At 35.6% G+C, this 16,527-nt stretch overlaps 3 protein-coding genes across 4 annotated transcripts; 2 read left to right on the forward strand and 1 right to left on the reverse strand.

Moving 5' to 3' along the window:
- The first annotated feature begins 622 nt into the window (after window positions 1-622).
- LOC110423836 (50S ribosomal protein L34) lies at window positions 623-3,168 on the forward strand. Of its 2 annotated transcripts, none has more exons than XM_021438233.2 (5): window positions 623-1,007; window positions 1,142-1,218; window positions 1,476-1,587; window positions 2,370-2,536; window positions 2,909-3,168. In XM_021438233.2, exons 1-4 carry the CDS (start codon window positions 739-741, stop codon window positions 2,497-2,499), a joined length of 588 nt encoding a protein of 195 aa, XP_021293908.1. In that variant the 5' UTR covers window positions 623-738; the 3' UTR covers window positions 2,500-2,536; window positions 2,909-3,168. The 2 variants fall into 2 exon arrangements, with proteins under 2 accessions (XP_021293908.1, XP_021293909.1); XM_021438234.2 differs by having other exon boundaries at window positions 624-1,007; window positions 2,921-3,166.
- Window positions 3,169-3,249: 81 nt separating this feature from the next.
- TBL38 (TRICHOME BIREFRINGENCE-LIKE 38) lies at window positions 3,250-6,708 on the reverse strand. The gene is made up of 5 exons (XM_021438231.1): window positions 6,185-6,708; window positions 5,918-6,089; window positions 4,320-4,495; window positions 4,071-4,229; window positions 3,250-3,946 (listed from the first exon to the last, which is right to left on the reverse strand). Exons 1-5 carry the CDS (start codon window positions 6,475-6,477, stop codon window positions 3,655-3,657), a joined length of 1,092 nt encoding a protein of 363 aa, XP_021293906.1. The 5' UTR covers window positions 6,478-6,708; the 3' UTR covers window positions 3,250-3,654.
- Window positions 6,709-12,583: 5,875 nt separating this feature from the next.
- Window positions 12,584-13,493, forward strand: LOC110423837 (Ribosomal protein L34). Its single transcript, XM_021438235.2, has 2 exons — window positions 12,584-12,969; window positions 13,055-13,493. The coding sequence occupies exons 1-2, from the start codon at window positions 12,750-12,752 to the stop codon at window positions 13,309-13,311; spliced, it is 477 nt and encodes a 158-aa protein (XP_021293910.1). The 5' UTR covers window positions 12,584-12,749; the 3' UTR covers window positions 13,312-13,493.
- Window positions 13,494-16,527: the final 3,034 nt, after the last annotated feature.

Raw genomic sequence — 16,527 nt, forward strand, 5'->3', positions numbered from 1 at the left:
AAGAACACTGACTAACCAACAAATGCATAAAGGACATGCATGCTTTATGTTGGCGTTTTACTGCTGTCCTCCATAATTCCTGGATTTTGATATTTGGGATTTGGCCCCCAAGCCTGGAGAATGCTTTGATGGCTGCCTGTTGTAAAATTCTCTAGGTAGCTGAGCTGGGTATTTGATGAGGTACAGGGGCTTTTGGATTTGAGTATTTGACAGTAATACAGGCTTTGGGCTTGATTTTGAGTGTACAGCTAAATCCTGATGAGAAGTTAATGAGCCTGGAAATTTCTTTCTTTGATTAAGCTGTTCATCTACATATCCAGTTTTGGGTAAATGGTTCTGTCTGGTAAAATGTGTATCATTTGTAAAATTTTTTAAAAAGATGAAATTTTACTGTTTAACTCACCTAGCAAACAGTAACTCAAATTAGGACTTTGATTAAATGAGATCAAACAATTCAAAACAAACTTACTTTGAATTAAACTCAATTTCTATTACTCCATAACAGGGTTCAAGTTATGATTTCCATTTTTTTCATTGATTTTCTTATTAATAGTTTCATGCCAATTATTGATTTTCCAACTAATTAAAATAACTTTATTAACCCCAATTTTAACCTTTAAAAAACACACACACAATGTCAAAAAAATAACTTTGATAAATAAGAGAAGTAAATATGAATGGGAAGTTTTTGATGAATTTACCCGAATCTCCAAGTTCTGTTGAGTTGGGGAAGAGGAGATGAGCATCTGCTTGGTTTCAAAGTTGCCATCTTTTACTTCCACTGGATCTGTCTCCTTCGCTCCCAAAACATACCCTTCACTTTCATCAAAGTCACTACTTTTCCCTATCATCCAGCCTCCTACCCGTCCTAGATTTCAACGCCCAATCAGAGCTACAGCAGCCATGGCAGCAGAGCAAAGTGGAGGCACAAGCACTGCCAGCAACACCTCAAACCCAGCCATGAAACTTCTGTTTGTGGAGATGGGTGTTGGTTACGATCAACATGGGTTCGTCTTCTTTGCTCTTCAGGGTTCGCTTTATGTAATAAAGAAAAAAACCTTTTTTGGTTTTGCCTGTTTGGTTTAATCTGATGAAAACAGATTCATTTCTGTTAATTTTCTGAATTGTTGTATGGAAACAGGCAAGATATTACATCAGCAGCAACGAGGGCTTGCAGGGATGCAATTTCTTCTAATTCAATCCCTGCATTCAGGAGAGGTATGTAATTGCTGTCTATGCATTTGCAGTTCAGTCTTGGTGCAGTAAGATTAGAAAGATTCTGGATTTGTGTTGTTTTCTTCAGTGTTCTTTAAACTCATGAGACCAACAAGGGCCAAAAAATTTTGACTTCTTAAAGTCAGCTTATTGATAAAGATCTTCTCCGTGTTTGTGACTTGAATGATATGAATAGTTTGGGCATATTGCTCTCTTATGAATGTTGTTTCATTGGATATAATGATATAAAACTCGTGCAGGATCCATACCTGGGGTCTCTTTTGAGCAAATGAAACTACTGATCAAGTTAGGAGTTCCTCATTCTCTCCAGCAGTCATTGGATATAGAGAGGGTGAAGTCTGTTTTTCCTTAGTGAGTATCCACTACTCGAAGTTGGCGCCTCTATTTTTGGAACCGTGATCTTTTTTTGTTTAAACTAAGAAAGAATCGAAGAAAGGGGTACAAAGATCTTTGTAACCTAACAGTTGGCCTTCAGAAATTCCCCTGTTCTGGTTTAAGCATATATTTTTGTTAACCTAAAGTGGATGCTAACTGGTTTAATAGCATTTAACATTTAGAGCATCTGTAATTTTTAATGTATAAATCAATCTATTGCAATCTATTATGACCAAATTGTGACCAATATAATGCAAGCATGAAGTTAAGTAATCAACAGCCCTTCTTCCCATGAGCTCAGTGACCAAATTGTATGACTTACTCCATCAGAAATTTAACCTGTATCCAAACCCTTTCTCATCTTGTAACAACTACTATTATTTAACTATGCCTTTCTTCCATTGATCTTCTTCCTCTATCACAAGCTTGAAATTACCCATCAGTTCTCAATAAGCATTTATTCTGTTTGTCCAGCTTAATGCTCTTCTTCTATTTCAGTAAAGTGTCTTATTATTTGTTGCATCACTCTGCCTCGTTGAGTTTGAAAGTTAATATTTGGCAAATGATGGGAAACCAAATGAGAGTGCGCACATGAAACGAATTAATTACAAGCTCCTTGCTAGTGCTTCTGCTAAATATATCTGTCCCATTACTTGTTGATATAGAAACCTTGCATGTGCCTATGTGTGTGTATTAATATTTATAAAACTCTTATCTGTCTCTTGTTTGTTTGTTTTCATTTTTCCCATTGTTTACAGTGGAAAGATTTTGGACGTTGAAGTTGTGGACGGAGGACTAATATGCTCAAGTGGTGTGCTTGTAGAAGAAATGGGAGATAAGAATGATGACTGTTACATAGTCAATGCTGCAGTTTATATTGGCTACTAGTTGTATCCCCATTGCCTTCTTGAAAGTTTCTTTTAAGGTTAGTTTTCAGTCTTCACTTCTTATTACCCACTTACGATGGAAAATCTGCTGTTATTAATCCATAGCTGATGAACTGTACTTTACATAAGGTAGATTTTTTTTTTTGAAAGTTTTTACATAATGTAGATTTAACCGATCCAATTTGTTTGTCAAGGGCTTTGTTAAAGTAATATGCTATAGTTGTCTTGCCTATCTGTTATTCATCAAAAGCTTTAATTTTAATTATTGTTCGTTGCATCATCTTGTAATGTGGCTACTTATGGTCATTCTAGAGATGAATTTCTCATCCATTCATATCAAAGTAAATCTCCTGCATTTTATTAAATTAGATTTGGACCTCAGATGAGTTGATTTCAATGGCCTTGATTAGTATATGTTGCAGGAGTCCTCCCTGAGTCCTGCCAACATGTGGGCTTCAGCCTTCGGGCACCTATGGTGGATATGGAAGGTGGGATACTTTTGGCAGATATTATTTGTATAACTGCTGTCTTTGTATCTAGCTGCCTGATCCGGTATGACGTGTTACTTTAACATTGGTGATTTTTCAAGCACTCTAATTTTGCCAGAAAAACAAGTGGACTTCTTTTTGTACAAAGTGTTTCATTCAGACAATGATAATTTACTGCTCAACATAATTTTCTCGAGTCTTTATCCTCTTTTCCCACCTAAAAGAGATGAAATTGCCAGAGATTATTGTTTTTCCAATTAATATGGGGGCAGAACACAAATAATTCAACTGCTTTTAATTGTGAGCCTGTTGTTCATAGGTAATAGAGACATAGGTAATGCAGATAAGGAGACAGAGCATGGTGGAAAGCTAACTTTATTTTTCCAAAACTTGACAGAAATTTGATGTGCTTGTCCAACTGTCAAGATTTTTCAAAGATTTAAATCTGTCATAGGTTTTTTCCAGTTCAAAGTAATTATTTTTGTTTTAAAAAATCAATCACTTTACAATTGATATTTGCGCCCCTCCCCCCTTCTTATCACTTACTGATCTTTGCTCCTTCATTACCTCCTACCCGGAGTGAATGAGAAACTTTCTGCACCATCTTGAGTGCACAATTGCGTGAAGAAGAAAATTAAAGTAAATTCTTTGTTGCCCAATGTGGACCTTCACATTACTAGAGCTGCATAGAGAAGCTGGTTCCAGGTATCAGGCAAGCCAGGAAGACACCAATGACTACAGTCATTGCCTGAATGCTCACCACTGTAGGTCGAGGGATGAGCATCCTTTCTCAGTTGCGAGAGTGTTGTAATGTCAAGCAAATAAACTGGTTTTTTCATCGATACCAAAATTTTGTTCAAAATAGCAGCAGCTGGAGGAGCGCCTGCCGGGTACGAAGAGCCAGAAAGTGGCTCTAGTTCTCCATAACAGTTCTTTTTTGGTTGGTTCCACTCTCTGCCCCTGATGTAATTGAACAGAATCAATATTTATGATTAGTTGTAGGGCAATAGGCGGTTGAGAGTAGCTGGTATCTTAATTAGTTTTGAGCATTCTTTGGAGGATTCAAAGGTTCTTTTAAACTCACTCGTAGTGGGTGGGAGAAATGCCCTGGAAGAAAACCTTGGTCTTGGTAGGATCAACGTTGCTATCAACCCAGTTAGCCCAAGTCGTCAGCCCTTTGTTGAACGCAACATAACGGTCCATATCTTTGTATAATTCAGACCCATCTCTAATATAATCCCATCTACATTAAGCAAAATGATAATCAGGTCGGGTTCCCATCATTATATGAAGAGAAATGAACGAAAAAGGAAGAGAAAAACAAATGTCCTACGCTTGAGATTTTCCTTTATGTGTCCACCAGTGCCAGCTGTTGAAGACCAGCATGTCCATCCCTTTCCATGCATTGCCACCATTGATGGAGCCTAGATTGAGCACTGCACCAACGTTTTCTCGAACTATATCCACCAAGTATGGTGTACGATACAAATAAAGAGTCACTGCATAATCCTGCACAGTACGAATTATTTTTAAATCATCCAAGGAAAATGAAACATATCGATACAAAAGCTATTCACTAACACTAGTTTTCCGGCAAATCTCAACTTGAAAGAATATATTAATTTCGCTCATAACATAATTGCTAAATGTCAGTTTATTACATTAGCTTCTTCAATTTTTTTTCTTTTTCATTGGACATGGAATAATTAATTGGTGCGGCTGCTTTCCTTTCCCACAAGTATAGCTGACAAGCAATGTGCTACTAATGGGATTAAATAATTACAGAAAACAATACTTCTAACAAAACAAGGTTGGCAGGTCGCTTAAAACAGCTGTCAGTGGTGAGCAGTGATGGATGAGGATGAGTCCTCCTTTGTTTTAAAAAACTTCTAAAACTAATCATGCAACTAAAGTAAATGTCTTTGAACCCTCATTTTCTCATCGAGAAAGCCAAAAGTTTGGGTTTTTCTTTTTCTATATTTTCTACTACAATTATTTGGACTGACAACTGACTTTCAAATGGAAAAAAGTCCATTTTGTCTTGAAGAGATGATTAATAATATGGAATATAATAAAACCCAAAAGAGGAGAGATCATTTTCCCTGTTGTTCTTGACCCTATCTCCTAAGACAAGCAAACAAATAAACAAAGAAATGGATGGTAAGCTTGCCTGGACCACGAACAGAAACACTCTGTCTAAGCTAGAGAAATACCAAAAAATTAATGGGTTTATCATTTTGCTTTTATTCTTTCAAAGAAAGTAGTATGCCTCTCGTAGAATCCTAAACATATAAACATCATGAAAAGAAAATGAAAGACAAAATTACAGTATAGTTCAGTCATAAGACCTATATGTGAAATTTAATTATCAGAAGGAGATGATAGGGACACAGATTAGTAACAATATTCTAAATCACATGGTTTTTTTTTTTTTAAAATCTAGGAAAGTCAATTGCCTAAGAATTGCTTTGGCCAATACCCCACAAATTACTCCAAGCAACATATCATGATTAATTCCAAGGCAAATAATTACCACACCATTAATATCATAACAAAATCTTATGCACGACTTCTGCGAAATAAAACCCCCAAAAATAAGCTCGCACGAAAAATGTCATAACCTTTATCTGTTTCAGGCCACTAATTCGCCAATCCTGGTAGACCGGTTATATTCTGACACACAGAGAGTAAAAAAATAATTCCTACTGTTGGGAGGAGAAACAGAGAGAAGCATGCTAAAAAGAAGGAAATCAAATCGTGGAAGCAGGAGGAGGAGGGTTGGAACTAGACTCTCTGGAAAGGTTTAACAATAGAGAATAATAGAAAGAATAGAATAATGGAAAGCGGACAAACATTCAATCCAGTGCAGTGAGTAAAAATTGAGTCGATTTTTGAAAACCAAAAAGGCAAAAACAAGTACTCAGTACTCACCTCAAAGATAACAAAAGACAATGGGTCCTTCCTCACATATGTGGTCTTGGAGTTGGGTACCGACGCATGAATCATACATGCCAGAGATTCCCACATGTTCAAACTCAGTGAGTCACCCACAAACATTATTTTCTTTCCCCTCCATTTTGCCAGAAAACTCGCCCCATCAAATCTACACCAAAGAAAACAAAAGACCAGTCTTTCACAGTGAAAGAGCTTGCCATGAAGTTGATAGTCAAAGAAAATAAAGAGTGAAAAAAAGGGTACCTTGGCAAGTCACAGGCGTCAGGTTTCCAGGAGTACTTCAGATACTGCTTGTCTGGCCTGCCATACTTAAGGCAGTCGAATTCAGGATCTACGAAGGGACATCCTGAAGAGTCATAGAATGGATAGGAAGGATCAAAGACCCATTTCCCTTGAAACAAATTGCATCCACTCTCTTGCTTTCTACCTCTAAATCTAGTCACATTGTAGTAATGTTGCCCTGCACTTGCTTCTTGCAAGAACACAAGCCAAACTAAGAGAAACAAACACAACAGGCTTTTGCACCTGAAACCCATCTGGGATTTTGTGTCCCTGATAAATTGCTCAAAGCTGAAACAAGCTCTGATATGAAAAAAAGTTTGTCTGTAGACCAGGCGCTTATATACAAGTGTGAGAGTGAGGGACAGAGAGAGAGAAGGAGAAAGGAAAGCCAGGGGAAGGGCTGCTTGGTGGGTTCACATGGAATAAGCTAGAGGACACCGATTTTTATTTTTTGACATAACTTGGGGGAGATCTTGGAGGGATTCATCATTGTATAATGTGTAGCGTATCGTGGGGGTTGAATTTTTAGCTTTGTTTTCATGGGGTAATCAAAATATTAATTATTTTATAGCATAAACTTCTTCTATTCTTTTACATTCCATTGGCCTGCATGTCACGGGGCATATGCTAATAGTGTACTACTATCAAAACCCACATGGTTTAACCCTTGTCTTGACTTTCTTGAGTAAAGAAATTAGTTGTATATATAATTTACATGCAAAACAAATTATAATACAAAAATAATTGATGTAACCCGTGATGGATATCAATGATATTCTTTTTTTATATTTTTCAGTTGCTTACAAAGCAAATGTCTACCTAAAGTAAGCATTATATATGTAGGTTGGTAAGTTAGATTTGTTTTTTGATTCTTGTATTTCAGATCTACAAGTGTATTTTGCTTTCACGAGAAGAAGAGCTAAAAAGGAGAAACAAAGGCTACATGCTTGACTGTTAGCTTGAGTTTTACACTTTTCAATAGATGGATCTCATATTTTATCTCTATAAAATTTAACTGGTAAAATCAGCTCTATTTTTCATATGAATTGATGACATTTATCTTTCTCAATATTAACATGATCAAGCCAAACGAAAAGATTTATATAAATGTAAATGGTGATGAATCTTTTATGAGTGGACTGTGAGTCTATGAGTAAAGATTAGTACCATTATTGTTAAGATAAGTATACAAATGATTTAATTAGAGTTATAATACACTATTGTTAATTATCTAATTAATAACATTATAATACAACTCTTAAATAGATAATAGTCTAATTCAACTCTAGCTAATTAATAATATTGTAGTATAACTCTAACTAGATAATAGTAGTGTATTATAACTCTAATTAAATAAGTTGTATAATTATCTTAACAATTATGAAACATCGGCTGAACCTACTTTTAATTAAAAGATAAAGTTTCCGGGCAACAAAATCGTAGGAAAGTGAAGTTATAACAAATTGGAGATAATGGATCAGGCACCATATATCATGGACAAGTGCAACTAATCATAAACTTGCAAGCAATCGTTTTGCTTTATCTATAACGAATCTGTGGAAGAGGCTGACACTTATTTGATTAATTTGGCACAGATAAGGTAATCACGTTAACAAAAAACCTTTTCCCTTTCATAGTCGGGGACCGTATGGCGAACTCCAACAAGGAAACATCAAGAAGGCTATTGTGTGCTGTATTGAAAACAAAGCTATAACCATGAGAAGACAAGAATGGAGGGGGGCATGATGAGATCAGGGGACTTCCTATAGAATAAACCCAGATTCAGAATGGATTCCAAAGCCAAAACAAATGAATGTTAAATCGAGTAAATATTTATCCAGGGGCACATGGAACTCCAAAAACCAACCAGGGAGTGCAAGTTGTGGAACTTTAATTAAAAGTCCAACAACTTGTACAGGAAAAAAGGAAAAATTTGAAACAGCAATGGTGGAATTGTGGGGGCAAATAGAGTTGCGTAGCTGTTGTTGTAAAGAGGCCGTCGCCATCCGGATTTCTTTTCAAAAGCCCCAGCCATCATCGCAACAGGCCCACCACTTTGGCGGTTGAGTTCTGGCACTGAGCTTAACGACATTCTGCTTAATAAACCTCAGCAGGCCCGGTGGGACAGCCATTGCCGAATTGGAGGACCTACCTTTAAAAGTTATCACACCTAACCAGTGAAGTTGGTTACCAGTCTACTGGGGCAATCGGAAGGCAATCTTTGGACGTAAATGATCATTTCTGAATTTGGTGGTAGCTTTTTCTACATGCTTCAGACTTCAGGATTTCTGTGGAGGTATATCTGTTCTGAATATATAGGAATCTTCAAGGGACCTATTCCTTGGGTTTGAAAGATTGAAGAGAACACCGAAATTATCCATAACCGGTGAATTAAAATAGTTACTTAAGAAATGTCATTTTCCAACAGACATAGCATTATTCTACGAATACGTTAGTTAATGCTCTATTAATAGGATGTCCATCTTCACAAGAAAGTGTTTCTTATGAAGCATAATATATATAGTTCTGGTAACACTTACAAAGTTGTAAAGCACAGGTTCATTAACACTCTACCTGATCAAGACTACCATGATCTTTTGAAATAAAAATAGAGATGAAATTGATAGTGACAAAAAACAATGATAACTGTGATGATGTACTGCCCACGCCATTAGGCGTTTGCCTAATCTCAACAATCTTTTGGCATCTATTTTCTGTTTCTAAAATGAGGAAGGAGAGAAGCACTTTCAAAGTTTCTGTAGTGGGGTTGGAAGAATGTGAGAGGATTCCGCACAGAAGCGCATTACACAGTGACAGACAGTGGTCAAAAGGACAAAGGAAACAAAATGATTGATATACAGGGATCTTTCTATTCTTCAAGGTCTCCTTGCTCCTCCAATTTTAAACCACAAAAGCAGCTCACTATTTAGATTTTTTAAATGCAGCTAAATGCGTCTGTACTTGAGAGCTTGATTCCACTTTCCATTAAAACTCTAGATTTCTTGTTAATTAGTGGATTCCTTGATGTTAGAGTCCATATGCTGAAAATAATAATTCACCTGGTGAATAAATCTCACTCATAAGATTCTCCACAACAGGGAGTTCCCCATCTAACAAATAAAGAGATTATCAATCAAGCAATTATCGTTGTTTCTGCTTTCTCCATGGAATGAACGATAAGAAATTGATCTGTGAATTGGGTTGGAATAAGAAGGCAGTGCCAGTGAGGGCCCCTTGTAGCATCCATTCAATGACGAATGCGCAAATTACAACGCAGACTTTCTACTTTAGCCTGGTCAGTACGTCTCTTGCCAAGAGTCTGACAAGGGGTGTCACTCACAGGAGTCCCCCTCCCGTGATACTTGTCGGTAATGTGACAATTATTAAGAAAAACCACGAAAATAAACAAGGCATGCTAATTCAAGGTTAAATTACAAACGCTTGTGGTCCGATTTGGTGGTGTTTTTAAACACAGATCAGGGTTGATCATTAATTAATTTAGGTTCCAGTCACCTTGATTTCAACTTTTGAATCAAACCATCATCCATGTTATCCCATGTGAACGGTAATGATGAATCTGATGGAAAAAGTTATTGGAAGAAGACAGTTTGTTGGCTCCTTGCAGCTGTTCTTTTTTTTGGTTCTTGTTTCTTTTGGATCAATAAATTGCTTCCATTTCCAAAAAGAAGCATGAGGATGGTGGTATTTTTGACCGATGAGGATTTCTGCTGAGCGCTGCTGGCTACTAGATTATCCACTCCTATATTTTCATTGCCTAGAGCTCACACTTTCTAAACGAAAGTGGTTGAGTCTGAGCCAAGGATGGCATCATCTCAGCATGGTTCTGTTTGTTGCTTATGGTGGGAAACCTTTTAGCAGTCAAAGCTTGTTGCCAACAGACAAAGCACTAGTGGGCTGCAGTTGGGCAGAGGGGTTGTATCTGAAAGTTGGAGGCCCACTTAAAATGCTCTACTTCATATTGCTTATCAGACAAGGGAAAACATCAATACATTAAGGAAGACATCACACCCAGTCTGCCTCATCTATAGTTTCTAACACATGGTTGGGAGGAAACTTGCCTTTTTCCATCTGACAATCACGATGACAACCTCTTATATCTTGTGAGCTGCGCTTGCTTGACGTCTAAATGGACTTACTCTTGTTTAATTATTAGATGCATGATTGTTATGGACATTAAACTAAGGGATGATAGATTTGAATGTAATTTTTCAGATTTTTAATGATATAAGTATTGTTAAAGTAAAATGTCAATAACGAAAATAGAAGATGAGCAACTTTTTGGTATTCAAACCAAAACCTACCAAACCACATATGAGTTGATTTTTGTTGAAATCAACATCACTTAAAAATAGTTCAAGCAAAGGACAAAGGAAAAACATGGGTAAGAAAAGTAGGGCAGTGTTTCAGACTTGCCAACTCTCATTGAGCTGAGAACTTCATGGGGGAGCTTGACACTCTGCAATGAAGGGGAGGAGCTGGGTGATTTGTTAGCATAAAAGGATCCTAGCTAGTGATTGAGTTTGGTTATTACCGTCAAAGTTGAAACCAAACCAAACCCAACCCGGCGGCTTTGAGGTTGCGGTTTCACCAAGCAATCAGCAAATGTGAACCTACATCAGCCTGTCTGGACAAACTTAAACCCCGGATAAACACATGACCCAAGATCAAGCAATGATAATTGCAGATTCTCTTGGTGTCCACCACATCAATAAATGTTTTCGCTGCCTGAATATTAACTCCATGATTGGTTAGAAATGAACTTTTTATACCCAAAACAGTTGCTTAACTAACATATATTCAGCCAATAGGGTTGAAGGCTGCGACCATTGTGAGGTCAAAGTGGCAAGTGATCAATCATAATCCATGAGCTTCTCCTTTATTAGTGACGTGGTAGTTACAATTAATACACCAAACCTTTTTCTGGACTAACTGCAGTGCTTTAGCATTAATTCGTGACAAAGAAATTGCCGACCTAAAAAAACATGGGTGGCTGCACCACTGCTCCAATTGCATCTTATTGATTGGATAACCTTTCCCAGTTATTAAAAGCCTAACAAAACTCATAGTATTTTATAAATTTAAATTCGATACAATGATAATATATAATTTTTATACACGATCAAGATATCAAATTATACCATTTTATTAAAAAAAATTTAAATTTTCAAAAAATATAAAAATAAATATTATTATTTTTTAAAAAATAAAAAACAAAATTTTCTCTCTAACTCCCTCTCACCCAATCTCCTCCTCTTCTTCTTCTTCTTCTTCTTCTCTTTTTCCCTTTACAACAAGAAATTTAAAGTCCAAAATTCTTAATTTTGATTCTTGAAAATAATATTTATTTCACTCTTTTTCTTAATTTACCTATTTCCCTTTCTTTTAATATACATGATCTTTTATTTAATTAACAAAAGAGGATTTTGAATACTTTTGAGACTTGAGTTTAGACTTGACACCATGAACTAATCGTGATGAGGACGAAATGGAGGTACATGTTACTGATTTCAGCGCCTAAGGTAGAAGCATGTTTCAACTATTTAACAAATGTCTCTTTGGCAAAGTTTGTCTGGAAAATGAATGTCTATCCTGATTTCAAATTTTGATCAAAATCCCAAATGAACCCTGATTTTATATCCAGAGACTGTCCTAATTTCTTCCACCCACCATCGGCCCTTGAGACAAAATGGGGACAGAGGAAAAACCAACTCCCCTTCTTCAATTATTATCCATTTTTCCATTTAGATTATTTACAATTTTTTTCTTTTCTTGTTGGATCTATGGTTGAGGGAAAGAGAAGAGGAGATTGAGCAAGAGAATGTTGGAGAGAAAAAAAAATATTTATTTATTTTTTACAAAACTTAAGAAAATTAATAATAATTATTTTTAAATCTTTCAAAATTTTAAATTTATTTTTTAATGAGATAGCATCAATCTCATATATTAATTGTGTGTAGAAATTATATACTATCAATATATAAAATATAAACATTATTATGTTCCCATCTTGGGATAAAGCTAATTGTCTCTACTTGCAAGCTTTAACCAGAGCTTTTTGATCACCATAATCTAAATTGACAATGAGGTCCACAAAGGGTTCATCCTCCCCTGTAGCTTGGTTAACTTTTTTAGTAGCTTTACGCTAGAATTGGATTCACAGAGTCTAACAGGCTATCATCCAATTTCAGAAAAAATAAAAATAAAAAAGCCAAATTTCTAAACCAGATAGGAACCCCAAATGTCATTGAAATGGGCCACAAGCTTAGGTCCTGGGAAACTAAAAACTTTCATTGGACTAGATCAGGGGTTATTAAATGAAACTAGGACTGTTTCCAAGATCCACATCCTCCAGTCAAATCAGCCCCATATTGGAGGAAAACAGGAAGATCAAACCCAACCCATCACATTCCAGCTCTACCGATAGCCATTTGAGGTTCTGCAGTTTTGAAGGATAACTGGATAAGAAGGTGAGGAACAGAGAAACAGAGACAGTGTGCCAGAAGCCATGGCTTCAATGTCAGTAATAACATCACCCCAATGGCTTACAGCTAAATCCATAAGAACCCAAATCCCTTCAGCTTCTCTCACTCTATTAACAGGTTCAAGAAGAAGAATTTCGATCTCTTCCAATGCGGAAAACAACCCCAAACCTTGCTCTTCCCTTCTTCACTGCTCCTTTCTCCCTTCTTCCTCTTCTTCTGTCTCTTTCCCTTCTTCTTTTGCAGGTAAAAAAGTTTCCCATTTTAATTATTTACTGATTTTCTTCAATGGGTATTAATTTTTTATTTTTAATTTCAACTTTGCTGGTAGGGTTATCTTTGGGGATGGATTTTAGTTCAAACAATGGGCTAAGGAACAAGAATAGGCGAGGCCTGGTGGTGAGGGCTGGAAAGGCTGCTCTTTGTCAAACAAAGAGGAATAGGTCTCGAAAATCTTTGGCTCGAACTCATGGGTTCCGTAGAAGAATGAGAACAACTAGCGGAAGAGCTGTCTTGAGACGCCGACGTGCTAAGGGTCGGAAGGTCCTTTGCACCAAATCCAACCCAAACAGCGGGAAGCGTAGTTAAACTATTTCTCTTTGTTTCAGTTTGCAATATTCCGTAAAATGTGGCATTTTTTTTTATCATATTTAGAGGATAAATTAGGCAAAACGTAGCCAATGCCTCTTATGTTGTTTCAATTGTGCAATATTTGTAGATTGAAATTCACATTTTAATTGTTATATTCTACTTTTTTTTTTGTTTTCTAATAGTTAGTTGGTATATATTAATCTCTGATGAATGCTTTGTATGAACTTTGATGACAATTCCTTTTGATGTTTCACTTGCAGATTTTATGCTTTGGGATGTTTTTCTTGTCTTGGATGGGAAAATTTTAAGCTTACAGTATTTGTTGATGAACCTGGATATGAAATTGCTCAGATTATTGTTTTTAGCTATTGTCTATTGGCTGCATTTGCCTTTCTCTTTGTTTGCATTTTTGTGTCTAGTAGGAATACTGAACATTAGTTTCAGGGAGAGAACTTAGAACTTAGGAGAGATTACTTAGGTCAAGTCTGTAAGAAGTCTTCATCTTAGTAATTTGCATTTTCAAATGTAGTTTTTATTTGGTCGGTTTTAGTAAAAACATTCACAAACTTAAGAAATCTTATCTAAACTTTGTCCTAATTTCCGCCATGATCAGAATAACTCTGGAGAGTGATATTTAATTGTCCTTGAAATGGATATTTGCTACTGGTATCATATATAGGTTTCTTGTCCAAAACTTATATAAATTGGTGAAATAGTTGATGTGTAAGATTCTAATGAAATTGGAAGATATGTTGGGAAGCGGGATGAGGTTTTGTGGTGACACTCTGTTTCTTTTGGAAAATGAAGAATGGAAGAAGCCATTTGAGTCTTGTTGAGCCATATTTTATGTATGTTATATAGCACGGTGGTGCCATATGCCTGCATTATAGTGTGCCAAAATATGCGTGCCTTGCTGCTAGCTTTGTGATGCTTCTGCTAGCTTTCCAGGTTACAGTCCTTCCCCTCGATTATCTTTTGAAGTACAGGGCTGGTTTATGTTTTGCATATTCTTGGCCGAACGGGCAGGAATTTTGCCTTTATGAGCCCTTTATACAAACGAGAAACAGAGTACTAAAGAGACCTTCTGTTTCAATTCTGGCCTTTCATCTCATCTGATGTCAACTGTGGTTTTGATGCTTCGCTTTCTAAGAGTGGTCACCTCCATTTAACCAATTTCCACCATACCAGCTGGTGTTCTCCTCTTGGCTTAAGTCTGAATGTTAAACTCTTTGGTAGTGCTCGAGGATTTTAGGTCTAGTTGGACTGTAAGATGAACATTCGTTAAAATACTACTTTACAATTATCTTTTAATTATTAATACATAAATATGTCGTTGTTAGGTACATAAGTGAATAAGTTTGCACTCAGCCATCATGTTATGGTTATTGTGGATTATCAATCTCATCATATAAGTGGCTAGATTTTATTTTGTTATTTCAATAACTAATCTATAAATTTCATACATTAGTATTAATTATTTGTGATGTAATTATTGAAGTGTCCATGATTTTAATTTAAACATATAATTGTACCCGAGCATTTGTTTTAATAATTGATGTTTGATTCTGTTCTTAAAAAAAATAAAATCTGAATTTCCCTTTCCTGAAATATAAAAAAAGAATTTAAACATAATTATATAATTACACATATACTTATATTTGTATATAATATAAATATGAAATTATGAACCATTGGGTATTTTCATGAATGGAGTAAAATTTTGTTGTGTATGTTTTTTTTACTAGCCATCTAATCAATTAATGGATCCATATCTCAAACAGTTTTGACAAACTATTGATTTAAGCCCAATACTTGCAACACCCTCTATCTTGAGTAACGGCTAATACAACTTATTGGGTCCCAACTGAGGTGAATTAATGCCAATCAAAAGGAGTTACTAGGCATAATTAGGTGGTGAAAGGAAGCATTGGGAGAAAAGTAATATTTATGAGATAAAATAATACTAAAATAATAAAAATATTATTATATTATTTGAAGGTCTAATTAATAAAGTCAATGTGTAGTTGAAAGTCAATAGTGTTACTTTAAGGTTAAGTGGAGAAGAAGGAAATTGAATTATTCATTATATCGATTAAAATAATTTTTGTATTTATACAATATATATATTTTAAGGTAATATATATATATATATTTGAGGTATATGTAATTTCATTTAATTGAATATATTAAGTGAAATTAAATAACATAATGGAAGAAGACTATAAGAGATAGAATTTGTATGTAGAACTTATATTATTAGATATAAATGATTGCATGCAAAAAGGACAAAAGTTTAGAGTAAAAAATATATCCATGCATGCTTAACTTTGGAGTGAATACACGGTTAAACAAAAAGGAAGAATGAAAGAAAAGGTGCAAGAGTTAAAGATGTCCTACGTAGTTATAAACGCCAATATCTATTGGCAGCAAAGGCAGGCAAAATTTTAGCTTCCATTGGAGAATCCTCCAAGAACCAACCTCAACCACAAGAGCTCAAAAACAATTCGGTTGAAGTGAAGAAAATAAAGAAAGAAGGTTTGGTTGAGTTAGAAAATAAAGGCAAGAATGGTATAGGTCCGGTTAATGCTAAGTGAAGAAGAAAGGAGAAAGAGTAAGCTCAGTTGAATAGGTAAGAAATCATTTGGTTTTAGACCTTAAAATCTAAAGTTCAATCGGTTCAGAGTTCTTTTACATTTGTTGTGACAGCCATTGGTGTCTCGGATTTGGAGGGTTCCTTGGAGTTGTGTTTACGGTGGGTCAACCCATAAAAGGTAAGAGATTTGAGGTTTAAATTTTAAGTGTTCACCATGTTTAGATGCTGGTTAAGAGGAGATGTTTAAATGAGCTAGGAATTTATGAATTTTATTGTGAATACTATTGCAAGGAAGTTAGAAAAAGAAGGATGAGCTTGTTGGAAATGTGGATTAAGGCCTGGAACCAGAGGTTACTGTTGAAGTTAATTAGCTCTTAAAGATTCGGGTAAGCGAACCTGCCAAAGACTTGTAATTAGCATCGACAAGCTCACTAAAGGTTGAATTATTGCTGAGAAATCCTACCAATTGAGGTGAGTGGGGCTTACCTATTTTAAATTATATCTTCTACACTATATCAAATATGTGTATTAAGTTTATTATTGAATGTCATTGTGAAAAACATGTGTAGAAGGAGAAAAATTATTAGTCCATTACTTGCCGTCATGTGAATTTAATAATA

Source organism: Theobroma umbraticum, unplaced genomic scaffold (assembly GCF_002168275.2).
Source record: "Theobroma umbraticum cultivar Fairchild unplaced genomic scaffold, ASM216827v3 scaffold_204.0, whole genome shotgun sequence".
NCBI lineage: Eukaryota > Viridiplantae > Streptophyta > Magnoliopsida > Malvales > Malvaceae > Theobroma > Theobroma umbraticum.